At 42.0% G+C, this 26,215-nt stretch overlaps 1 protein-coding gene across 1 annotated transcript in view; it reads left to right on the top strand.

Annotated features, from left to right (window-relative positions):
- Window positions 1–26,215, top strand: part of LOC138958779 (guanylate cyclase 32E-like) — a 208,202-nt gene that overhangs the window by 29,830 nt on the left and 152,157 nt on the right. Inside the window, exon 2 of the mRNA XM_070330071.1 lies at window positions 17,740–19,837. Coding sequence (XP_070186172.1) covers window positions 19,196–19,837 — 642 coding nt within the window. The 5' untranslated portion in view covers window positions 17,740–19,195. The remainder of the gene's footprint in view (window positions 1–17,739; window positions 19,838–26,215) is intronic.

The following is a 26,215-nucleotide window of genomic DNA, read 5'->3' as shown; positions in this document are numbered from 1 at the left end:
GCGCATTGTTCGTACCAGTGTTGCACTTAAGAGTATTATTTACATAAAGTGGGGCAGGATAAACTTGCTCCTTATAATTAGAAGAAGGAAAAGGGAAACATAATTCCCATGGAACTAACCGGAATGACTGTACAATTCAATGAACACAAAGGGATAAAAGAAAAAGTCGCAGTGGGTATACATAATAGAGCAAAGGCAACAGCCGCAACTTATTGATCAATATCTTCTTCTTCTTGTCGATCACACTTGTTATAATTATTGTCAGCCCGGACAGCGAGACGAATGATGCCGTCTTCTCCAGGTCTTCCTTTCCTCCGTACAGCTTGCAGTGGAGGGAGACTGCGCAGTTGGCCACACGGTTTTTCTCAGACTCTCAAGGATGGTGCATCGCTGAAGGATGTGTTCAGTGGTCTGGTCCTCTAGCCCACTAGATATTGATCAATATAAATCGGTTTTATACTTTACTTTGAAAAGTGTACGGCATGTTATAACAACTGCGTCGCCCTTACAATAGCAAATTCGTGAAGGAAATTGCTAGTTATTTATTGGGTAGGCTACGTAATACAATGTGCATAATGCATGAGGTCCAAGTTGTATTCTAAATAAATGCAATCTGCGAGAACTGTGCAGTCTTACTAAAAATCCTGAGAAAATAATGAAGAAAAAAATTCTGCTTTAACAACAAAAAAACACGTTGCAAATCGATTAAGAATTCCCCAGTTGCTACCACCAAGCCACCAATGAAATGAAATGTTAAGAATCGAAAGGGAGGGGGGGGGGTGGTAAATAATAGAACAAAGGGAACAGCTGTAACTCCGTGATGACTGAATCTATGTCGGTTGTCTACGTCTTGTTTTGACAATGCTTATACAAGCGGAAAGCGTATACTTCAAGATTAAAGGTACCTTTCTTCTCGAGCACACCAGCACAGATCCGTCCAGGCAATTATATCAGATTTAGAGCATCTCTCCACCAGGACACACACACAACAGAAATAAAACAAAACACACCGTAAACAGATAAAGACAGAAATAAAATCAACGGTTTGGCGACTTTCTATGTTGAGTGGGAGCTGGTTTTTGCTGAATTAATTTGACAGAATTCACACAAGGAAAAAAAGCGTTAGTTACAAAACAAATTCAACACACACTTCCAACCCTGCACGAAAAAAAAACCCGAAAAAACCCAGCCAGACTTTGAGACGGTTTGTTTGTTTGTTTGTTTGTTTGTTTGTTTGTTTGCTTAACGCCCAGCCGACCACGAAGGGCCATATCAGGGCGGTGCTGCTTTGACATATAACGTGCGCCACACACAAGACAGAAGTCGCAGCACAGGCTTCATGTCTCACCCAGTCACATTATTCTGACACCGGACCAACCAGTCCTAGCACTAACCCCATAATGCCAGACGCCAGGCGGAGCAGCCACTAGATTGCCAATTTTAAAGTCTTAGGTATGACCCGGCCGGGGTTCGAACCCACGACCTCCCGATCACGGGGCGGACGCCTTACCACTAGGCCAACCGTGCCGGTCTTTGAGTCGGTCGGTGTCCAAGCGAAAGAATCCTCTTATACAATGTAAAAGCGTGGAGTAATCGATGGTATACCACAGACTAACACATTTGCTACATCGTGTGCACAGTTAACTTTTCCTTTAACTAAATTGACTTACCAGGATGACATAGATACCACCTATGATATTAGGGGAAGGGCTCCTAATATGGACCACTTTTTGTTTCATGCTGATAACTAGCTTGTTTTCTTGCGAAGAAGTTTCATGTTGTGTTTGGCAGTCCTTCTCTCTTAGGTTAACCGTTTGGCATAATTAGAGTAAAATAGCTTTGATAGACATTCAGCAAAAATTAAATACAGAAAAAAATCACAAATGGTCCATATTAGGAGCCTGGGCGCCTAATATGGACCAGTGAAGCGGCCTTCACGAATCACTGTAAAAAGCCCCCTATACTTCAAAATAACATGAAACAACTTAGTGTGCAAGTCAGACTAATTAAAATATACTTTAGATTTATCTGTTTCGGGTCAATAAGAGCATTATTTGAAGCACACCAGGAAACTAAAGAAGCTTATCAAAAACAGAGTGAAAATAAGTGAAATTATCAACTTCCACGAAAAGAAGACTATTTGTTATATTTGTTTCAAATCTCGAGGGCTAGTTATAGGTTATTTCCAGCAAGCTTTTTAATGAATTAATGAAAATAGCCTTAAGCTTTCATTTTCTTCGATTTGTTCAAGGTGGTCCATATTAGGGGACACACACATACTTTGAGATTTTGCTATTATTTTGTTTGCAGTAGAAACTCGGGGTCAAAACTTCTAAAATGTAACAAATACTGTCTTAGCTGTCATATATAGCCATTTTTGTGTGATAAAAGTTTGGCTGTTGACAGAAACAAGTCCGTTTTAGGCCAAAAGTGAAAAAAAGAGAAAAAGCCTAACGGTTTTGAGGTTTGGTTTAAACACAATTTTATTCAAAATACATGACATGAAACAATTGACAAAAATGCAGCTAGGACACGAACTCAAGCAGATGCTTATTTGACGTGACCATAACAATGCTAAGTTACACAAGTTTTCATGATGGTGGACAACACAATTATTAACCAGAAGAACAAAATGTAGGAGGGGGGTATGGGGAACTTAATCAAAACAGGAGGATTTACAGAGAAAAAAAATTAATTAATCAAATAGAAAAAGAAAAAAGAAAAAATAAAAAAAAATAAGGTGAGACTATGAATGAAGCGCGTGGGACGAGAACATCGATGCTGAGACATGCAATAAGTAAGTTCAGATAAATGTACATTTTCATGGAGAGGACAGCATAGTTCGTATTGAGGTTTGTGTTTCTGCAACTGTTTTGACAGTCATGTGCAAGTTATGCAGAGAGGGTGAATACAGCCAATGAAATTGTTTTGAGCGCTCTAGCGCTGTTAGTTTGTCAGAACAGGAGGGGGTCCATATTAGGAGCCGGTCCATCTTAGGAGCCCTTCCCCTAATTCAACAACAAAAATCAACTCTGCACCGAAAACAGTCATGCTGTAGGATTTTAGCCTGTGCCCCAGTCAAATGATGACATTACCCCGTTTAACAACAACCACACTCTCAGCTGATCTGCGGTCGTAAACATGATCGCTTATGCGAGAAAGAATGTTGACCTTTTGCTATCTCATGTTCTATCTGCATTCTTCGAAACTAAACACCGCATGCCCTGCCATTGACCTTGATGCGAGCGACCTTGGCTTATGGTCACTGAGGACACATATATATGCATTACACAAAATACTGAACAAGACAAGAAACTCAGATGCCATGCCTCTTGAAAAGAACATAATTACCGACTGCGGTACTCGCAGAAGTCCGTAAATGTTAGTCCAGTAATGGAAAACAAGTCGCGTAAGGCGAAAATACAATATTTAGTCAAGTAGCTGTCGAACTCACAGAATGAAACTGAACGCAATGCCATTTTTCAGCAAGACCGTATACTCGTAGCATCGTCAGTCCACCGCTCATGGCAAAGGCAGTGAAATTGACAAGAAGAGCGGGGTAGTAGTTGCGCTAAGAAGGATAGCACGCGTTTCTGTACCTCTCTTTGTTTTAACTTTCTGAGCGTGTTTTTAATTCAAACATATCATATCTATATGTTTTTGGAATCAGGAACCGACAGGAATAAGATGAAAGTGTTTTTAAATTGATTTCGACAATTTAATTTTGATAATAATTTTTATATATTTAATTTTCAGAGCTTGTTTTTAATCCGAATATAACATATTTATATGTTTTTGGAATCAGCAAATGATGGAGAATAAGATAAACGTAAATTTGGATCGTTTTATAAATTTGTATTTTTTTTTACAATTTTCAGATTTTTAATGACCAAAGTCATTAATTAATTTTTAAGCCACCAAGCTGAAATGCAATACCGAAGTCCGGGCTTCGTCGAAGATTACTTGACCAAAATTTCAACCAATTTGGTTGAAAAATGAGTGCGTGACAGTGCCGCCTCAACTTTCACGAAAAGCCGGATATGACGTCATCAAAGACATTTATCAAAAAAATGAAAAAAATGTTCGGGGATTTCATACCCAGGAACTCTCATGTCAAATTTCATAAAGATCAGTCCAGTAGTTTAGTCTGAATCGCTCTACACACACACACACACACACACACACACACGCACAGACACACATACACCACGACCCTCGTTTCGATTCCCCCTCGATGTTAAAATATTTAGTCAAAACTTGACTAAATATAAAAAAGGTCAGGGTATAATTTTTGTCCACGTCTAATTTAGGGTCTCGGGCTTTGAGCACGTACGCACATTGAATGTTGTGATCACGCTTTTGTATGGAATCATAGCGTGACCCGTCATTTTATCACGCAGCGAGACCAGCTGACAGTTTAGCTCTGATTTGACTGAAAGATCCATACGTTAAGGGGCAAATTATACCTGCACGGAGTCAGCGGCGCTGCATGCTGCGATAGGGATTATGACGACTATCTGGCCTGGGTTTTTTTTCACGCAACGTGTAGCGTGCTGAGAAAAAATATGCAGTGCGTCGTCTGTGCCGCTGGCTCTGCGCAAGTATAATTTGCCCCTAAAGGAAGCGCATGGTGTGAACATTTTGTCAAATCCGTGTATCCTGTGTTTATCAATCTATCTTCATTAACGTGTGCACACCAATGTCAATAACTATGATGAGCTTGTATGCACATTATTTGTATAATATATCAAATTTTATCCCGTAAACCATCACAGAGCTCCCCGAGCGTCTACATACAGTACAAGCATACTTCCACCCAATCACAGCTAAAGTGTTTGGTTACTTTGATTGCATTCATCAGCCACTTTTACACCAGGATACACAATTTCATTGGTATTGCGCAATATTTGCGTGTTTCTGAGAGGGGGAAAATTCCTATCACTTTTAAGAAATTATTGGTCATTATTTTAACATGAATGCTCATATTGCGCTGAAACTTTTAATACTAGCTAATTTTTAGTGTTTACAAAAGTGTGCAACATGTTATGAAGATGATTAGCAGTGATTAACACCAGAGATCGATACGGTTTCGACAATTTTGTTCACACATTTTCACGACATGTTCCCAATTGAGCCAATCAAAAGGATAATTACATTATCACATAACCGAGCAATCAAGTCAGTAATCAGTCAATACATCGTGCAAGCACAAGCAATTGATCAATAACTAACAAGGAGATATGATCTGAACTGATGGGCCTGAACATTGACGCACTGTCCGAAAAACACTTTTGTTCTAATCCTCTCTCTCTCTCTCTCTCTCTCTCTCTCTCTCTCTCTCTCTCTCTCTCTCTCTCTCTCTCTCTCTCTCTCTCTCTCTCTCTCTCTCTCTCTCTCTCTCTCTCTCTCTCTCTCTCTCTCTCTCTCTCTCTCTCTCTCTCTCTCTCTCTCTCTCTCTCTCTCTCTCTCTCTCTCTCTCTCTCTCTCTCCCTCCTATCTGAGTTAGACTACATAAACTTAGGCATTCTTCCTCTGAAGGCAAGACTAAGTTATAATAAAGGTACCCTTATGCATACAATTATTCATGGATGTGTACCTCAAACCATATTTTCCAAATTCACGTTAAAAAATTCACGCCAATTGATGAGATTAAACACGCCTCTGCCTAGGATTGACCAATTCAAATCTAGTTTAGTCTATTCAGGTAGCAGTCTCTGGAACACTCTTCCGACAATCCAATGGCAAACTAGCAGCACAAACGTTTTTAAGACCAGATATACGTCTTATCTCATGAAGTCGAAATAAACATCTGTTGTCGCTAGAATGGTTGTTAAAACCAACAACAGGTGCTTTTCAACAATGTATTTTTGAGTCACTTGAGAAAAAGTGACTCTATGTAATCGGTCAGTGTTAGTCTGTCCGGCCGGCCGGCCGGCCGTCCGTCCGGCCGGCCGGCCGGCCGTCCGTAGACACCACTTTAACGTTGGACTTTTCTCGGAAACTATCAAAGCGATCGGGCTCATATTTTGTTTAGTCGTGACCTCCAATGACCTCTACACTTTAACGATGGTTTCGTTGACCTTTGACCTTTTTCAAGGTCACAGGTCAGCGTCAAAGGAAAAATTAGACATTTTATATCTTTGACAAAGTTCATCGGATGTGATTGAAACTTTGTAGGATTATTCTTTACATCAAAGTATTTACATCTGTAGCCTTTTACGAACGTTATCAGAAAAACAAGGGAGATAACTAGCCTTTTCTGTTCGGCAACACACAACTTAACGTTGGGCTTTTCTCGGAAACTATAAAAGTGACCGGGCTCAAATTTTATGTGAACGTGACTCCCAGTGACCTCTACACTTTGACGTCTGCTTTGGTGACCTTTGACCTTTTTCAAGGTCACAGGTATGTCTTGAATTCTTCAGGTATGCATTGTGTTGTGAATAGCAATTTCTTCCTGTCCATCTGATGCCTCATATAATATTCAGAACTGCGAAAGTGACTCGATCGAGCGTTTGCTCTTCTTGTTATTATTATTATTGATTCTTTTCCTGATTTTTTCGAATGTACTGTATGTCAATGGGCATGTCTCAGTTCAATCTACTCTATAATACTTAACTCATGTCAAATGAACTTACATTGTTCATTTAAGCAATGTATTGTATGTAAATTGATGATATGTTCTTACTTTGATTTTATTATAATCATGTAGCAGTAGTTTTCCTTACTTGCTTATTCTTTAACAATTTTAGACTAGTCCCTCTTTTGGTCGAGGGCCAGATGTAAAAAAGCAGATCACTGCTTACTCTTTTACCCTCGTTAAATAAAGAATTGTTCTTGTTCTTGTTCTTGTTCTCTCTCTCTCTCTCTCTCTCTCTCTCTCTCTCTCTCTCTCTCTCTCTCTCTCTCTCTCTCTCTCTCTCTCTCTCTCTCTCTGTCTTCCTATCTCTGTCTCTCTCTGCGTTTCTGTTCATGTCGCTCTGTCTGTCTGTCTGTCTGTCTGTCTGTCTGTCTGTCTGTCAGTCTGTCTGTCTGTCTGTCTGTCAGTCTGTCTCTGTCTCTCTGTCTCTGTCTCTCTCTCTGTGTCTCTCTCTTTGTCTCTCTCTGTCTCTCTCTTTGTCTCCCCCCCTCCCCTCGTTTGTCTCTTCGGCCACACGTCCCCCCCCCCCCCCCCCCCCCCATCTCCTCCAGACACCAATCAGTTAAAGAACTATAGTCTCCAGACGACTCGGTGTTCGAACTGCAAGCAAAGCAGTGCACATCTATAGCTGCCCAGACCTGACGCCTACGACGGCAAGCAAGCGCTGCCAACGGTACGCCGTATGAATGAAAGAAGGAAGGGAAGAACTCCACACACACGACGCTGGAATACGCCATACAGGCACACAGAGACTGATAGAGAGAAAGAGGGAGATAGAGGGGAGACCATGGTGCCCGCGGTACCAAATGAAATGTGTGTGTGTGTGGAAAAAGTGCGCAGTGTATGGAGTATGACCGCGAGGCTAGCGCGAACAACTGTCGCGTCTTTTAGCCATAATGAACTTATCTTCGCGGACTTCGCTTACTGTGTGCACACGTGGTTAAGTTAATTGATCAGCCCCGGAGTTGTATGTGGTGTGACGTGTTTCGTGGGAAATTGTGGTAAGTAGTCTGGTTACGTTCTGTCTTTGGAGGACAGTTAATTGGTCTAAACAATATCTTATTCAAATGAAGTGGCATCTAACAATGATTACCCAACAACTGTGATGCACACTTAAACAAAACAATATCAACGTGAAGTTTATTGATCTCCGGACTCTGTGGTTTCAAGTGTTTAGTGATAATTAGCAGTAAGCAGTCGGTTTTCTGCCTTTGACGTATATATTTATTGTGTGGGAGATGTGTATAATGACGATGATGTTCCTGTGCACGAGTATGATTTATTTCATTTATAACGTATGTAATCTGTTGGTTATCATCTGTGTACGGAAATGGACTATACAGTAATAGGTACGGGAGACAAGAGCTCAAATTTGATAAGAGGCGTCACTGATGACAGCATTTGCCGTCCCTACAGTCTTATATTCTTTTTGGCTCACGTAAGTGTAGCCTATGCGATCGTAACTTTGTCTGTCTGTGCGTGCGTGCGTGCGTGCGTCTGTGCGTGTGTATGTCTGTGGTAGAAACTCTAACATTTGAAGACGTCACATTACATTGACGTCACATTATGACGTAAGAGGGTTAGACGTCACGCGAAGGAAGTACTGACAGTCTCGGTCATTATTATTTTGAGCGCGCCGAGACTAGTTGGCAGTCGTGTCCTTGTAACATGCAGACAGACAGATCTAGATCTAGTGTCTCGCTTTCTTGCACAGTTTCACCTATAGATGCTCTTTCTGTGTGTGTGTGTGTGTGTGTGTGTGTGTGTGTGTGTGTGTGTGTGTGTGTGTGAGACGGAGTGATTGAGTTTGTGTTACTGTTCGATTTCTTACGTGAGCCTTGATGGCTTCGCCTCTTGTTTTCTTTTTTGTTAAATACATGTTTAAAATGATTTTACCTTGCAGCCAAGTTCTTACCTAAACATTGTTTGCTTTATTTTCTTTCGTTGTTTCCTTTTCTTTTCTTTTCTTTTCTTATTGATAACTAAAAAGGAGCTATCGTCATTTTGTGTGGTACCTCAAGTATTACTGTTATTTTTATCTTGCCGTTTCTCTGTGACGTAATTATTTGTTTCTTTTTGTTTTTGTCTCTGTTTTTCGTTCTGCGTTTACAAACCTGACGTTGATGAACAGCAAAATCGGATGTTGTAAATTACAGCATGTTTGTGGGATATGGATTTTTTTCTCCAAAAGATACTTTTTAATGAATGAAAAAAATAAAATGATTAGTAAGCAATATTTCAGTTTGTCGTTGTTGATGGTCTACTACAAAAACAATAGATTCGGGAACAGGAAGTAGGAATGCAATTCACGCAAAACACATACACGCATAACATAAATACAACACGGTCTGCAACAGCAAAATCATTCACGAAACGTACACAAGATGCTGATCTGAACGAATGTGGAAAACATAAAAAAGTTAATGAGTATTAGTATCCGTGTGTGAAAGAATGGAAATGTAATCAACTGCCGCGCCGCTCGACTGAATCAATGTTTTCTCCGGAAACAGACAGAAGAACGCCCTGGAGATTTTATTCATTGTAACTAATCTTGAGCAATCCTTTTTTGTCTGTCTTTCTTTTTCTTTTTTTGGTGGTAAATTGAATGTGTAATCCCGTGGATTGCAGCTGACGCACTGATCGAAATTGATTTGAAGAGCTTTCTTTGTGCGTAAATTGATACAAAGAGAAAACGGAAGGTGGGTTGTAGAGGAAAGAGTTTGGAGGGTGTTTAATGGGGTTGAAAAAGGACGGGGGGGGGGGGGGGGGGGGTAGGCGGGAATTGACAACAAGAGAGGTGACAGTAACGAACAACTTTGTATTGAGACCTTGAGAAAAAAAATGAAATAAATAGACAACAAAGTTTGGGGAAAACGTAGAGAAAGAGAGAAGAAAAAATCTTCGACAATCAACCTTCGGCGATAATCAAGAAAAAGATGAATAGACAGAGCAGAATTGATGGGAACACGACAGTGCAATATATCTCCAAGGCAAAGAGAAAGAAATAGCTCAGTCGGTAACGGCGCTGGCTTCAAAACCAGTTTTCGCTATCGGCGTGGGTTCGATCCCCACGTTCGGCTACGGATTTGTTCCCCAGAGTCAAGACTCTATTCGGTGTCCGAACACCCCAGGGTGCACGCATGCGCACGATAAAGAACCCAAGTTCACAGCGAAAGTATCATTGCTTGTAAACACGAATTCACGCACGAGCGAAAAGGTAAAAAAAAAAAAAAAGGGTAGCGTGGTAGTGTAATATGTCAGCTCGCTTTCTCCAGTGAGAAATCAGTCCGAATTTCCATGAGGGTAACCTCACACGACTAAATAGATTATTACCCTTATCTTACCCTAAGATGAGAAGTCAGAAAGAAGATCAGAACAGACAACTGAGATGGATTAAAATATTTCTTAGGTCCTTTGTAAAGAAAATAGACATGCAATCACCGGATTGGAAATGATACTGTTGGTTGCTGGTGTTTTTTGTTTGTTTGTTTGTTGTTGTTGTTGTTGTTTTTTTGTGTGTGTTTGTTTTGGTGTGTGTGTGTGGGTTGTTTTTTTTACGATGTAGGAGAGTTGTATTCCTTGAAGCACATATACAATCTATATATGCAAACTGTCAAATTGGTTGTAGTCATTTTTTGTGTTTTCATGTAATGAACGGTATCGGGGGATAACTCCGTCTTGGCTTTTCTGTGCTGTGGAAGAGTAGTATTCCTTGATGAAGGAGAGGCAAGATGTAAACACACCAATAGCCTTCCAGTGAACAATTAATGAGGCTCGGTATGCATGTATTTGAAGAAAAGTCATCCATTCGAGTGAACACTGCATTTTGATAGTGTCCGCTTGGTATGGATAATGTTGGCTTTTGCTTTCAAAAACATGCACACCGAAGCTGAATGTTCACTGTGACGCTATCGGCGTGTTCACAATTTGCCCATCTTCAAGGAATGCAACTCTTCCGCGGCGCAAAAAAAAAACCAGACGGAGTTATCCCCCAAAACCGGCTATTTCATGGAGAGAGAAAAAGAAAATGACTATACATGTACAACCAAATTGGCAGTTTGCATATAATAATTATATCTCCGATTCTCGGTGAGAAACGGGGTTTTAGGACACACATTCAGAGACACATCATATATGCTTCTTACAAGCTGGTATTCCATAACAAAATCGGGGGTTTAGAACCACATACTCAAACAGACACAGCTGTTGAATCTCAGATCCAGCAACACAGACGCACTCAAGCAGAAACCATCACCAGCGCAGGTAAGGGCCAAGTTATACCTGCGCAGAATCAGCGGCACAAACGACGCACTGCAGATTATTGATGCCGTGGTAGGGGTTATGACGAGTACTCTTGGCCTGTCTTCTTTTCATGCAGCGTGCAGCGGGCTGTAATAATCTGCAGTGCGTCGTCTGTCCTGCTGAAATGACATAGGTGAGCGCGGGTGTGACGTTTTCATCTTTCGCCGTGTTGATATTTCGATTCTCGGCCTCGTTGATCTAGTATAAACTCTACACTGAACAAAAAACCACCCTTCGATAGTACTGATAAGCGACCTTGTGTACCTTACATTCATGGGGCCAAATTTGTCCAACCAATTTTTTTTTATTTAACTTGAAATTTGATTCATCCTCAAATGTTTCCCTTCTTACTCAAGGGACGTAAGCACTCGGTACACGTTTTCAAAAAAATCGATTTTGGGGGTGAAATCTATTAAATTTCACCACCAATTTTCTTCCCATGCAAGAAACTGACATGCTTTTCGTCCATAAATAATTTCACTTCTTTATTAATTTACCAGGAAACAACATTTCAGTCTTGAGTATTATACCGAGGGGGAAATATGTACACAGGCGAAAGATGAAATCGTGACACCGCGCCCAACAGTCGCGATCGAGTCACAGGGAATAGACGAGGTTCGGAAAATAACGCTGTATCGGGTTTGGTTATGGGCTGCGGAAGAGTTTCACCCCGTTGAGTGAAGTAAGCACACGCCGCTGATCAGTGGAGACAAGCGATTGTGGCATCACGGTGAATATATTGAGCTCCGATGTGCATTTCATGCAGTGTCCGCTCGATTTAATAACCTTTTTTTTCGAAAATGTGCTCACTGGAGCTCTCCATTCGTCACCATGATCGTTTTCGACAACAGATCAGGGGCCAAGTGTGTTTGCCTCACTGGGTTTTTTCCTTCTTCTTTTTCTTCGTTCATGGACTGAAACTCCCACGTTCACTTGGGTTTTTACGTGTATTACCGTTTCTACTGAGCCATTTAGGCAGCCATACGCCGATTTCGGAGGATGTATGCTTGGTATGTTAATTTGTGTTTCTATAACCAACCGAACTCTGACATGGATTGCATGATCTTTTCAGTGCGTACGTGGTCGTGTGCTTGCGTGTACACACGAAGGGACATAAGGCACTAGCAGGTCTGCATATAAGTTGGCCTATGAAATCGGAATGATATCCACCTGAACCCGCCAGGCACGGCCGGGATTGAACACTCGACCTTTCACTTCAGATTCTTTTCTTAATCTTTATTTGGTGTTTAACGTCGTTTTCAACCACGAAGGTTATATCGCGACAGGGAAAGGGGGGAGATGGGATAGAGCCACTTGTCAATTGTTTCTTGTTCACAAAAGCACTAATCAAACATTTGCTCCAGGGGCTTGCAACGAAGTACAATATATTACCTTACTGGGAGAATGCAAGTTTCCAGTACAAAGGACTTAACATTTCTTACATACTGCTTGACTAAAATCTTTACAAAAATTGACTATATTCTATACAAGAAACACTTAACAAGGGTAAAAGGAGAAACAGAATCCGTTAGTCGCCTCTTACGACATGCTGGGGAGCATCGGGTAAATTCTTCCCCCTAACCCGCGGGGGGTTTCACTTCAGATGCCGGTGTTTTATCCACTAGGCCACAGCGCCCGTCAGTCTCACTGGTTCAAATGATGGGGCTAACCACTAGTTCCATGTATAGCCAAATGAAACTTCGACGGAGTAATTTTCGGAATTCGGCACCTTTAGTTAGGAGAGAAAATAACACGAAAACCCGGTAAACACTAGACGAGAAAGACACAGGCAAAAAAGACACGCTTGGGCGGACACATACACAAACGGATTGCCGACAGACATCAGACTGACCGACAGACAGGCGTACGAACAGACAAACAAACAGGTAAATAGTAACGATGCGGAATATCCATTTTTCTTGTCTTTACCAAGTTCAGTCGAACATGACACTAACTGAAGGCACTAACGAGCTGCAGAAACGTCCTCGGAAGGTGCAGAATGTCAAGCATGAAAATGATACGGCTGTAAATGACAGTTGTTCCCATTGTTAGGGAATAGCGGAGAAGGGTTGCAAAGCATGCACACTCACTAATATGATGATTGTGTAAGGTGAAATAATGTGTCATTGGACGGAGGTCTTGAGGTGGTTGTGGTATTCGGGTCACTGCGTGTATCCAGTTTCTCTTGTTGTTCTTGTTATTCTTATTGTCATTATTATTGTCCTTGTTCTGTGTAGTGTTTTTTTCTTTTTCTTTTTTTCATATTCTTGTTGTTCTTCTTGCTCTTTTTGTTCATCTTGCTCTGTGTGTTCTTCTTGTCCGTCGTCGTTGTCGTCGTCGTCGTTGTTGTCGTTGTGAGATCAGTGTCGTGTCCTGTTGTTCTTCATCATCATCATGTTCTTCTTTTAACTGCTTGTGTATCCGTCGCGATATAACCTTCGTGGTTGAAAACGACGTTAAACACCAAATAAAGAAAGAAAGAATGCTTGTGTATAGACACCGGCACGGTTGGCCTAGTGGTAAGGCGTCCGCCCCGTGATCGGGAGGTCGTGGGTTCGAACCCCGGCCGGGTCATACCTAAGACTTTAACATTGGCAATCTAGTGGCTGCTCCGCCTGGCGTCTGACATTATGGGGTTGGTGCTAGGACTGGTTGGTCCGGTGTCAGAATAATGTGACTGGGTGAGACATGAAGCCTGTGCTGCGACTGGGTGGCCGAGTGGTAACGCACTTGCGCTCGGAAGCGAGAGGTTGCGTGTTCAGGCCTGGGTCAGGCCGCAATTTTCTCCCCCCTTTCCTAACCTAGGTGGTGGGTTCAAGTGCTAGTCTTTCGGATGAGACGAAAAATCGAGGTCCCTTCGTGTACACTACATTGGGGTGTGCACGTTAAAAATCCCACGATTGACAAAAGGGTCTTTCATAGCAAAATTGTATAGGCATAGATAAAAATGTCCACCAAATACCCGTGTGACTTGAAATAAAGTGTAAACAAAATTCCATCTCACACGGCATTAAGTCTCAGGGCTTGGAAACATGAATACACGCATGCAGGAAATTTTTTTTAAAAATGGGTAGCGCCGTATACTGTATGGCAGCTCGCTTTCCCCAGGGAGAAAGCAGCCCGAATTTCTGTGAGGTTACCCTCATGGACTATATACAATCTTGTCTTATCCTTATCCTTTCTTGTGTGTGGCGCACGTTATATGTCAAAGCAGCACCGCCCTGATATGGCCCTTCGTGGTCGGCTGGGCGTTAAGCAAACAAACAAACAAATTGTGTAGAGACCCATTTTTTATTGTCTTATATAATTGTATTGATGTATCTGTTTGTTTACCAGTGAATATTTTTAATAGATTTATGTATGTATTAATTCATTTATCTTTGAATTAACTATTCGGTGTCTCATTTCTGTTTTTCTCTATCTTTCTTTCTTTCTTCCTTTTTGCCTTACTTTCTGTCTGTCTGTCTTTTTTTTCTTTTTGTTTCTTTCATTCTTTCTTTCTTTCTTTCTTTGCTAACATATTTATTCATTTGTTTATTCATCAGTTTGTTTGTTTATTTGTTCGTTTGTCACCAGTAGACGTATTAAATCTAAGATGGAGCCACCGACTCTTTTTCTTCTTGCTCCTACTCAACTTTTGCTTCGTTATATTTGTTATCCCGTTTTTCCTCCTCTCCTATCTCCTTATCTCACTTTATCCGTTCCCTGTTTTTGGCATCGACACGCAGACAATAATGCCAGCTATCCACCGTAACAGGCACGTCGTGACATTATGTTCTCGCGGTTGCTTGCCACCAAATGAGCATGAAAGCCGAGACGATGGAAAAAGTAGAACACCTTCCGCATCTCTCAATCAATTATATTACATGGAGGCTGAAGCGTTTCTGGCAAGCTTTTAAGTCCATCTGGCAAAGGCGCTTGTTCGGTTGTTAACCCCCGGGGAGTAGTGATTTGTTTGTTTGTTTGTTTGCTTAACGCCCAGCCGACCACGAAGGGCCATATCAGGGCGGTGGGAGTAGTGATATGTTAATATATACTGCAAGGTGGATATATAGGATGGTGTAAACTGGTGACGACATTGACAACATTGACAACATTGTAGTAATCAGGGCAATATTAGAAGAATATTGACCGCCTGTGGAAGTGTTTTGCCTTGTTTCTTCTTCAGCTAGTACAGACATACATGTGTGATAAGTCTAGGGTTTTTGCTTGAATACTGGATGTGTTTCCAGTTGTTACGATACGTTATGTTTGAATGATGTACGTCCTTAACTTTCGTAAAGAAGACACTCTGCGCATGGAGAGTTTTGCTATGGACAAGATTGGTTAAGATTGGAACTTTCTTTTCTCAAACTTCAAAGTACGTGTCCAAACCCCATAATTCAAATACAAGTATTGGATAAAAAAAAGCTTTAAAAAAAACTGTGTGAAGGTTAATGCGTCGAAATTGTCGTTTTTGTTTTACAGTAAGTCAGAGCAGGTAATTGTCGCGGTTGTCGCGGTTGTTGTTGTTGGTGTGGTTGTTGTTGTGGTTGTGGTTGTGATTGTGGTTGTTGGTGTGTTTGTTATTGTTGTTGTTGGTGTGGTTGTTGGTGTGGTTTTAGTTGTCGTTGACCCGATTTTGCGATAAACTGCGACAGAGGATTTTGCGACAAATTTGAAAAGCTCATTGTGATACCGACTGCGACAGACTATGCTAATATTTGGAGAAGCGCGACAATTCCACTATTCGATGATTCGGCTCACCATCTCAGATCTGGCCAATTCGACTGTGACCAATTCGACTTTGACCAATTCGACCATGACCAATTCGACTGTGACCAATTCAACCCACCATCTCACATCTGGCCAGGCTGTTGCATGGGTCAAGGCTACTCCTGCACTTGGGCACATGCCGAAAATCAACATCCTGGTTGGTTCCTGTGCATAAGTGAGAATTCGGGTTTTTTCAATTCATTTCACAAATTGGCATTTGTGACCCTTCACCACGAAATGAGTCGCATGTCACCTCGCGCGGTTCTGCGCTAGGCGTAATATAAGTCCGGGGAGTGTCTGGTGACAGTGTGAGGTTCACCTTAGTCACAGGCGTATAACTCAAACAGTTTTCGCTCTTTTCTAAAACGGTTTTCACCACTGGATAGAGCATAAAAAACTTTATAGAAAAATGTAAAAAAAAATATGAAAATCATGCAAAGGTGACATGCGACTCATTCCGCGGTGGAGGGTCACATTTGGGTTTGTTCAGAAATCAATTCATTGAAGAATTCCATCAAAGAATTCCCACTTTGTGCAGAGAGAGCACCACTGCAGGCTGTTGATTTTCGGTGTGTGCCCAAGTGGAGGGATGGCCTTGTCCCATGTTAACAGCCTGGCCAGATGTGAGATGGTGGGTCGAATTGGTCACAGTCGAATTGGTCACAGTCGAATCGGTCACACTGTATGCGCAGCGAGGACGTACAGTCATTACCGCTTTCAGTCCATCTGGCAAATATGCCAATGTCGGTTATAATAGCCCCTAATGGGATTGGTGATAAATCTGTATGGTAACATGAATAATGTTTACGATGTAGTAAATGAAGACATTGATTGCATGGCAATAAGGATGATATTAGTTTATTTCCTGGATGTTCGTATTTCTTTGTCAATTTGTCTTTTGTCTGTGGTGTATGATATTCTGTTTGTGTCCTCGAAATCGTCTGTTTTCTTTGTTGATAGTGCGCCTAAAAGTGTCATGCTATCTACTATTTCACTAAACATTTATAAAAGGTCATGCACGACCTTTCTTCACTTTTTAGAAATTAAGAACAGGTTAAATCCAAAAACAAACATAATTTGGCATTGTGAAAAATGGCACTTTTTTCCATACTCGACTTGCTGGCGTCTCACTCCGGCTCAGCCGTCGTGAAGACTAGTCTCGTGGTAAAGAAACATCTCTAAATAGCGACACCGGCGGAATAGCGGAATAATACATGTTTGTTTGTTCGTTTGTTTGTTTGTTTGTGTGTTTGTTCGTTCGTTCGTTCGTTCGTTCGTTCGTTCGTTCGTTCGTTCGTTCGTTCGTTTGTACGTTCGTTCGTTCGTTCGTTCGTTCGTTCGTTCGTTCGTTCGTTCGTTCGTTCGTTCGTTCGTTCGTCTGTTCGTTCGTTCGTTCGTTCGTTTGTTCGTTCGTCCATTCGTTCGTTCGTTCGTTCGTTCTTTCGTTCGTTCGTTCGTTCGTTCGTTCGTATTTCCGTTCGTTTGTTCGTTCGTTCGTTCGTTCGTTCGTTCGTTCGTTCGTTCGTTCGTTCGTTCGTTCCTAGCGTTCTTTCGTTTGTTGTAGGACGGGGATGTAGCTCAGTCGGTAGCGCGCTGGATTTGTACTCCAGTTGGCCGCTGTCAGCGTGAGTTCGTCCCCGCGTTCGGCGAGAGATTTATTTCTCAGAGTCAACTTTGTGTGCAGACTCTCCTCGGTGTCCGAACACCCCCGTGTTTACACGCAAGCACAAGACCAAGTGCGCACGAAAAAGATCCTGTAATCCATGTCAGAGTTGGTTGGGTTATAGAAACACGAAAATACCCAGCATGCTTCCTCCGAAAGCGGCGTATGGCTGCCTAAATGGCGGGGTAAAAACGGTCATACACGTAAAAGCCGTGGGAGTTTCAGCCCATGAACGAACAAACAAATTCGTTTGTTGTTGTTGTTGTTTTTGTTTTTTGACTTTTGTTTGTTTTCCATTGCCTGGCGCTTGAAATACGATAAACAGCTCACATTACACTGGTAATCATGATTTTAACTTTTCTTTAATTTGTTTCAGCAGAACAGTCAAGGCCGTCTTACAAATACCACACCAGCCAACCTCCTACGTTTTTATGAAACAGACCGTGTCTTCTTCTGTTAGAATGTCTAGGAAAGTGACCGGATTTTACCTACAACATTGTTTAGCAACGGGGCCTATGAAGATTCTTCGTAACGATAAGTGTCTGCTGCGCGAGGAGTCCCCGACATGATGCACAAGTTTTACCTCAATGATCTGTTAAAATCCTGTGGAGGGATGACAAACCACATTTTGCAAATTCTGCGATTCGTTACGTCTGCGTATCTGAACGATTGCTGTGATTTGTGAAATCAATAATTTCAACCCTGTGCATTGCCCTGCCAATTAATTGTTAAATACGGTGGTTGAAAGCTACACATTCAGTGCAAGTGCAAAAGCATTCTTCAGACATGTGAAAGAACCTGTGATCTGTGATCTGACAATATAATTCTCTTGGATTTGATAATCTGGATATACAGGCTACAAATAATTATGTGAGTCCAACAATCGGTAATTCTGCACAGCTTGGATTTTGAAAATAAGTTATCTCTTCTTATTTGGTTCGTCTTGCGAAGGTGCTGTGAATATCTGCCATACAGAACTACAAACAACTAATATAATCCTTGTTTGTTCACCAAGACAATTCGAGTTTTATTTGTACATGAAACAGCTTTGGCCATGGCATCTTTCAACGCCGCCGGATAACGTACTTTAAGATGACGGTCAATGTCCTGCAGAAAACGAAGAGAACAAATTCCCCTCGGCTTTTAATGTCTCGTTAGTTTTAGCAGAGACGGATTACTTTTTCACATTGTCCAGTCGATCAATTCTTTTGACTTCGAGACAGCCTATACTAGCGGACAGAAAGAGGGGCAGTATTTGGCACTTGGAGTAGATTTCATTCACAGCTAACGGCAACTGATATCCAAACCCAGACTGGTCATTTTCAGACGGTCCTGATTCGAGTCTGTGTTCATAATTAAATTGAGTTATCCTCATAACCTGGATTTCCATTATCGTTTTGGAGTTTGTTCGCTATTGCGGTAGATGGGACTTTGGAACACTTGCAACACAATCATGTTTGGTACATTTGCAAAATCTTCTCGGTAAAATGTGTCTGCGTGTACAGGATGATACGTGAATGCTCTGTATCCGTATTGATATCCAGAGACACCTGTTCACGTGCAAGGTTGTCATAACGTGAGATATGTTGGTTGTATATATTTCAGGAATTTATGTGTTTCCGTCTTCATCTGTCAATCAGTGTTTTGATATTTCGATTACTTGAAACAACATGATAAGACTAAAATATGTCCTCTTGAAACTGTATACTGTGCAAGAGATGTCTCACTGAATACAACTCACACTGCTCATTGTCGCTGACTTTTCAAAGGAACTTCTCTAAAAAGTTACATTGCAGTCTTCACCTAAGAATTGCTGCTCAATTTACGCTTAAAGTATGGAGTACGCCAACCATCCAGGCGCGATCAGCAAAGTCCTGTTCATCAGACGGGGAAGGAATTCTGCTTTTCTGTGGATTGTTTTCTCGCTTGTGGTGGTAATACTTCCATCGAGGAGCTTCACCAACGCCATCCTGACTCCCCGAAGGCACTCATCTTCCTATAGCCCGAGTCTCCTCGGCAAGTCCAACGTCTCTGGCATCGACCCTCGCATCTGCAAGCTCACCAACGTCGACCCTCCGCCCAACCGGACCCACCTCATCACCTACACTTCCCCATCCTCCTCCTCCATATCTCCCTCCTCCTCTGCCTCCTCCCCCTCGTCCTCCAAGCTGAAGAAACTGGTCATCGGGTACCTGCCTATAGAGGACACCTGCTTCGACACGATCCTGGTTCTGCGTCAGTTCAGGGTCATCTCCGGAGCACTTACGTACGCCATCGAGGACATCAACAAGAATCGGGTGATCCCGGGCTACGAGCTTCACTTCGTGTGGAACGACACGCACGGAAGCATTGCAGGAAACCTGAGGGTTATCACGGACATGTGGCGACGAGGTGTGGATGTGTTCCTAGGCCCTGAAGAGACGTGCAACCACGAAGGTCGTGTTGCCGCTGCGTGGAATTTGCCTATGCTGAGTTATGTGAGTATTACGCCGGCTTGGATGGTTGAGAGTGAGTGTCGGTCTGTGTATTTGTCTGTCTCTGTATCTCTTTGTCTGTCTCTTTGTCTGACTCTCTGTCTGTCTCTTTGTCTGTCTCTTTGTCTGTCTATTTGTCTGTGTGTCTGTCCGTCTGTCTGTCCGTCTGTCTGTCTGTCTGTCTATCTGTCTGGCTGGCTGGCTGGCTGTCTGGCTGGCTGGCTGGCTGACTGGCTGGCTGGCTGGCTGACTGGCTGGCTGGCTGGCTGGCTGGCTGGCTGTCTCTTTGTCTGTTTCTTTTTCTGTCTCTATATCTGTCTTTATATGTGTCTGTGTGTCTGTCTGTGTGTCTGTCTGTGTGTCTGTCTTTCTGTTTCGAAATTTGTGAACTTGAACTTTTTTCGGGAGGGGGGGAGAGGCACATTTTTGTCATCATGGATGGAATCAAACGGTCCTTTTTGGAATGGGTAAACCGATAAATGAGTATGCACAAAAACTGATGCACGCTTGAATTCACATGCGGCTGAATCATCTCTTTGCGTGAGTATTTGCCCTTTGGCGGATATTTTTCGCCATTATCAATACAATACAGTATATGCTGGAGTGTCGTACGATCAACGGAGACAGTCAAATACATTTATCAATTGCTTCTTGCGATATGAGCCCGCGTGTCTGCGCAGTTTTCTTTTCTTTTGCTGCCTGCATGTCTGTCTGTCTATGTTCCCGCCTCAGCTTTTCTTCTGTCTTTTGCTCTTTTGTTTAAGGCCTGTTGTTCTTCTGTTCATTCCATATGCCTGATGGACTGACTGACCTATCGCCTACTCGTCAAACTGTCAGACTCATGTGTAGGAATATGTCGGTTCTATCCGGTGTTTACATTCAGGCATTTCTTATTCTTTCTCTTTCTGTCTGTGTATTTCACATTGAGAACTATTTAGTCTTAAAGAATGTAGATACGGATTAAAAGCAAAACGTACATCCACTTTGAAAAGTTCCAAAGTTATGCTCCCGCGTTTGTTTGTGAGTCGGGGAAAAGAAACGCCATGGCGGTAAGAACTGGATAGAGTCAGTCAGTGACTAAGAATAGCAACGAAAGCGTGTCTGGACAGATGTCGCTAGGATTTCTTTTTCTAAGGCAACTTTGCGGAAGCTCTTCTTCTTTCTTTTCTTCTTGTCGATCACACGTTATATTACATTGTCAGCCCGGACAGCGAGACGAATGATGCTGTCTTCTCCAGGTCTTCCTTTCCTCCGTACAGCTTACAGTGGAGGGAGACGGCAGTTGGCCACACGGTTTTCCTCAGACTCTCAATGATGGTGCATCGCTGGAGGATGTGTTCAGTGGTCTGGTGCTCGAAATTGCGGAAGTTCAATTAAGGCAGTCCTGGTTGTCACGTTATCCCCACCATGGAAAAAGTTGGGCAACGTTTAAGGCGATTTAAAATGAATTTAGGCGTTTTGCCGACTCCCGAAATCAAATCACACCCATGCACGTCTATTTAATTGTCTGCCTGCCTGAGTGGTACATTTTTGTCTCATCTCAATTTCTCTTACTCCGAAACTTGAGAATTTGTTTTCGTCGGCATGGCGGGTCGCCAATGGCAAAAGAGCCCCTCAAATGAATGTAATGCAACGTAATTTGGATTTCGCATGGCTTGTTTTGGGTTAGTTCAACCTGACCTGCGGTCTTTAACAGAGTCTGCTATAACACCTGCCCGTCAGAATTATAGTGTGTCCAACATAAAACCCCAAGAGATTCTAATCCAAATAACAAATGGATCGTTATGTCTTGTGAATGAAGTAATCCGGACGAATGAAATACATATGTGGCTACAACTTGTTTGTTTCTCTATTTCTGTCTGTCTGGCTGGCTGGCTGGCTGGCTGGCTGGCTGGCTGTCTCTCTCTCTCTCCCTCCCTCCCCCCTCTCTCTCTCTCTCTCTCTCTCTCTCTCTCTCTCTCCCTCCCTCTCTCTCTCTCCACCCCTCTCTCTCTCTCTCCTCTCCCTCTCTCCGTCTAGTTGTACACGTACACACCTTTCCGTCCTTCTGGTCTTGTCACCTGTCAACATTTCATCATGTTTTTTCCGTCTGTGTACATGCAATCTTTTCTCTTTCGTCTGACTTCCCCCCAGTAGCCCAGTGTCTCGTAGTGACCTTGATACGAACGAAACTCGTGAACACAAAATGCAGTGGAACGTTGTAGGCTGTATTTTAATCAACCTAACTCGATCAAAGACGCGAAGTCATCATTAATGTATGTTTTGGGCACGAAACAGATGCCCGTTTGATTGCCGTTCGTAATCTGCCCAGCTGGCTCTTAGGTGTTTGATAAGCTTCACGCAAAGTTCGTCTGAATTCTAACTGCAGGACTTCTTCCTTAAAAGTACAGTCCTTATCGTGTAAAAGTGCAACCTCACAGATCTGTTCAGGTTTTGATATGCAATCGGAGAGAAGCATACTTTTGTGTCTCGGGGGGCATATCGACTTTTGTTTTGAAACAAAAGACGATATGCTCCCCCTTGGACCGACAAAAAAGCTGGTCTGTCAACAACCCATCAAACATCTTATAATGTCCCACATTTTAGGCATAGTCTGTTCTCTTTTGGTATCTTAGTATATCTCCCCGTTTCAATTCTCAAGTCATGGGCACTTATTTTAAGTTTACAAAATGCTTGCTTGTATTGTATATCTGCTATTGATAAGTATGCTTATAAAAAAAAAAGTGCAGACATGGCGGCAAAGCTTTCGGGGAGTTGACATCAAGCGGCTTCTGAAGTGTGTGTGTGTGTGTGTGTGTGTGTGTGTGTGTGTGTGTGTGTGTGTGTGTGTGTGTGTGTGTGTGTGTGTGTATGTGTGTGTGTGTGTGTGTGTGTGTGCGTGTGTGTGTGTGTGTGTGTGTGCGTGTGCGTGTGTGTGCGTGTGTTTGTGTGTGTGTCCTTCTCAAGCGGGCAGTTGTATGGTTTCTTATCTCTTTCTTGCACTTTTTATTTAGTTAAACAGTTCAAACGAACATGTGAGGGGCTGCCTTTCTTTGAACTTCAGTTCACGCTCACCGACATCATATGCTTCAATCAAAAATGTTCACGATGCAAGGCACCTCAACTCAAGAAGATACGGCTTCTAACAAAAAATAACAGAGAAAGGAACAACGAAGGAGGGAAAACATATCAACAATAACACTTTTACGCTATTACGTACGCAATTTTGAGTTGAACTTTAAAAGTCCCGTAACTCATAAAAGTGAAACGAAACACAAAACACCCAGGCAAAATATCAAGAAATGAAATTTGTGAGTTCGATTATCATTTCCGCCATTTTCATAAACAGATCAGGAGGACAAAAATCGAAGCAAGCCAAGTCACAGAGAGAACAGCAAGGAAGGAATTGCACAGCCCCCCCCCCCCCCCCTCAAAAAAAGAAGCAAAAACCCCAAAAAAAGTATTTATTGATTTTACTTTGGCGATATAACTCAGCTTAGCGGAAACGGATGAAATTCAATGCCCACAATGCTTTTACTTTCTAACAGGCTTGATAAAAAAAAAACTCATGTTAATGTGTGTGTGTGTGTGTGTGTGTGTGTGTGTGTGTGGCTGTGTGGCTGTGTGTGTGTGGCTGTGTGTGTGTCTGTGCCTGTGTCAGTGTCTGTGTGTGAGAGAGACATAGACAATCAGACAGACAAACAAACACACGAGCAGACAAACGGAATCACAAAAGCACATATGGAGACGAGCAGAGACAGACAGAGACAGGCATGAACTAGCTGTTACACTCTGAGAGAGAGAGAGAGAGAGAGAGAGAGAGAGAGAGAGAGAGAGAGAGAGAGAGAGAGAGAGAGAGAGAGACAGACAGACAGACAGACAGACAGACAGACAGACAGACAAAGAGAGACAGAGAGACAAAAACAGAGACAGAGAAAGAGGGGCGGGGGGGGGGGGGGTTGTCTTTTAGTCTGTATAAAATTGCAAAAGTGTTTAGAAATGCACCCCTTTCTCTGCATGAGCATAAACATGATTTGAGATTATTTCTGGCAGCATATTTCTGCTTGAACTGACTTCAGAGAGGAAGGCAATCACTCCTGTGAAAACAGACGAAGCAGCAAGTGTTTGTGGATGATATTTGCAAATATTGTCTCCTGCAGTCAAACATGAGTTCAGGGCTTTCATTTCTTTGCGATCCGTCTAATTATACAGTGCAATATGGGGGAGGGGAAGGGTGTCTTTTGATGATCAGCCACAGAGAAGCAACATGAGGTAATAAAGTTTCCAATGAAAACAGATCGATAACATGATGTAATATCGGGAAATGCGCAAGACTTGTTCAAACTTGACATAATCTGCATTATTCGCGTTGAGTAAACATCATGCAGTGAATTACTGTTTAGAATCTCAGATTCAATGCTATTGTTTGCTGTCTCTGTGTATCTTGTCTTGGCTTGTCTTGTTTTGTCTTGTTTTGTCTTGACTTGTCTTGACTTGTCTTGACTTGTCTTGTCTTGTTTTGGATCGTCTTGTCTTGTCTTGTCTTGTCTTGTCTTGTCTTGTCCTCGATGGTCCTGTCTTGTCTTGTTTTGGATCGTGTTGTCTTGTCTTGGATCGTGTTGTCTTGTCTTGGATCGTGTTGTCTTGTCTTGGATCGTGTTGTCTTGTCTTGGATCGTGTTGTCTTGTCTTGGATCGTGTTGTCTTGTCTTGGATCGTGTTGTCTTGTCTTGGATCGTGTTGTCTTGTCTTGGATCGTGTTGTCTTGTCTTGGATCGTGTTGTCTTGTCTGTTCTTTTCTAGCCATGCCCTGGCGTGTGGAAATCATTAATCTCAAGATTTGAAACACGTTCTTGAAAATTATTATTTGCAGCAGATAACACGATTTGGGAACTTAAAATGTGTTCGGTGAAGAGGGGGGGGGGGGGGGGGAGGAGGAAGGGCACATTATTGTCATCGTAAATGATTCATCCCTCATGGAATTCATTTCTATGTTTTATTCACGAAAGTTGTTCTAGTCTTTTGAAATAAGGTTAAATAGGACATACACCAAAACAAAGCAGACAGACAGCGACAGGGACTAAAAAGTCAAACAGACTGACAGACAGACAGACAACCAGACAGAGAGAGAGAGAGAGAGAGAGAGAGAGAGAGAGAGAGAGAGAGAGAGAGAGAGAGAGAGAGAGAGAGAGAGAGAGAGAGAGAGAGACTCAGACTCAGACTCAGACTCAGACTCAGAACTTTATTACAAAAGGATAAAGGTTTCAGGCAAAACCTATTCTTCCAACCTGTCCTTTATACAACACATAAAGACAGACGCACATAAAAAAATATAAATTCAATCATATAAAATACAGAAATACATTGTATGGAATGCAACACAATGTGCATTTAAGGAATTACATAAGGAGAACTCAAAAATTACAAAATTACATTGACATAGTTATACCTTTCATTTGGGAATAAAGTTGCTCCGATCAGCTACACATCCGTTAACACTAGTACAAAATGTTTAACAAAATAACAATCGAACAAGACATTTCATTCACGAATGATGTGTGAACGTGACTGTCTCTTAAACATTTTCACTGAAGTTGCATTTCTTATCTGTTGGGGGAAGGAGTTCCAGAGAAACGCTCCCGAGAAGGCTAAGCTCGAATTGTAGAGGTCTATGCGAGGTATAGGAGGGATGGTTTTTTGGGACCCATATCTTTTTGTGGCATGTTTGAAATGTGATTGCAAATATTTAGGACAGTCGTCATTTAGAATGTTATACATGAACACAGCCTTGTTTAACGTCAACTGATCTTTCAAGGGGAGGAAATTCAGGAGCTTTAGTTTATCATCCGTGGACCTATTCAAATCATGCAGAATAAGTTTTCCAGCTCGGCGATGCAGGGAATTGAGTCTTTTTAAATGAATACCACTGCAGTTATCCCAAAGTGTCGATGCGAAGTTTATATGAGGCATTATGTGGGCGTAATAGAACATTTTGAGTGCTGCAGAATCTGCGTAATGCCTTAATTTTGATAACAGGTACAAATTTGTTGATACTAATTTGCAAATATTACTCAAATGAGTTTGCCATTTCAACTCTTGATCAATGGTAACACCCAATAATTTATGTTCCCTAACTTGCTGCACTTGAGTTGAACCAACTGACAGTTGTAATTGTAAAGTACTTAATTGGAGTTTTTGTCTCGTGGTTATCACCATACTCTTTGTTTTAATCGGATGAATGATCATTGCATTAGAAACGCACCACTCAGTGATTTCATCCACACTTGTTTGAAGAGAAGAGTTGACGTATTCCAAAGATTTTTGACTGGTGTGAACAGAAGAGTCATCCGCGAAGAACTCACATCTAACTTTTTCATCGGACACATGAAGGGGTAAATCATTT

The sequence above is a fragment of the Littorina saxatilis genome, linkage group LG2, assembly GCF_037325665.1.
Source record: "Littorina saxatilis isolate snail1 linkage group LG2, US_GU_Lsax_2.0, whole genome shotgun sequence".
NCBI lineage: Eukaryota > Metazoa > Mollusca > Gastropoda > Littorinimorpha > Littorinidae > Littorina > Littorina saxatilis.
This window is presented reverse-complemented; position numbering and strand designations above follow the sequence as displayed.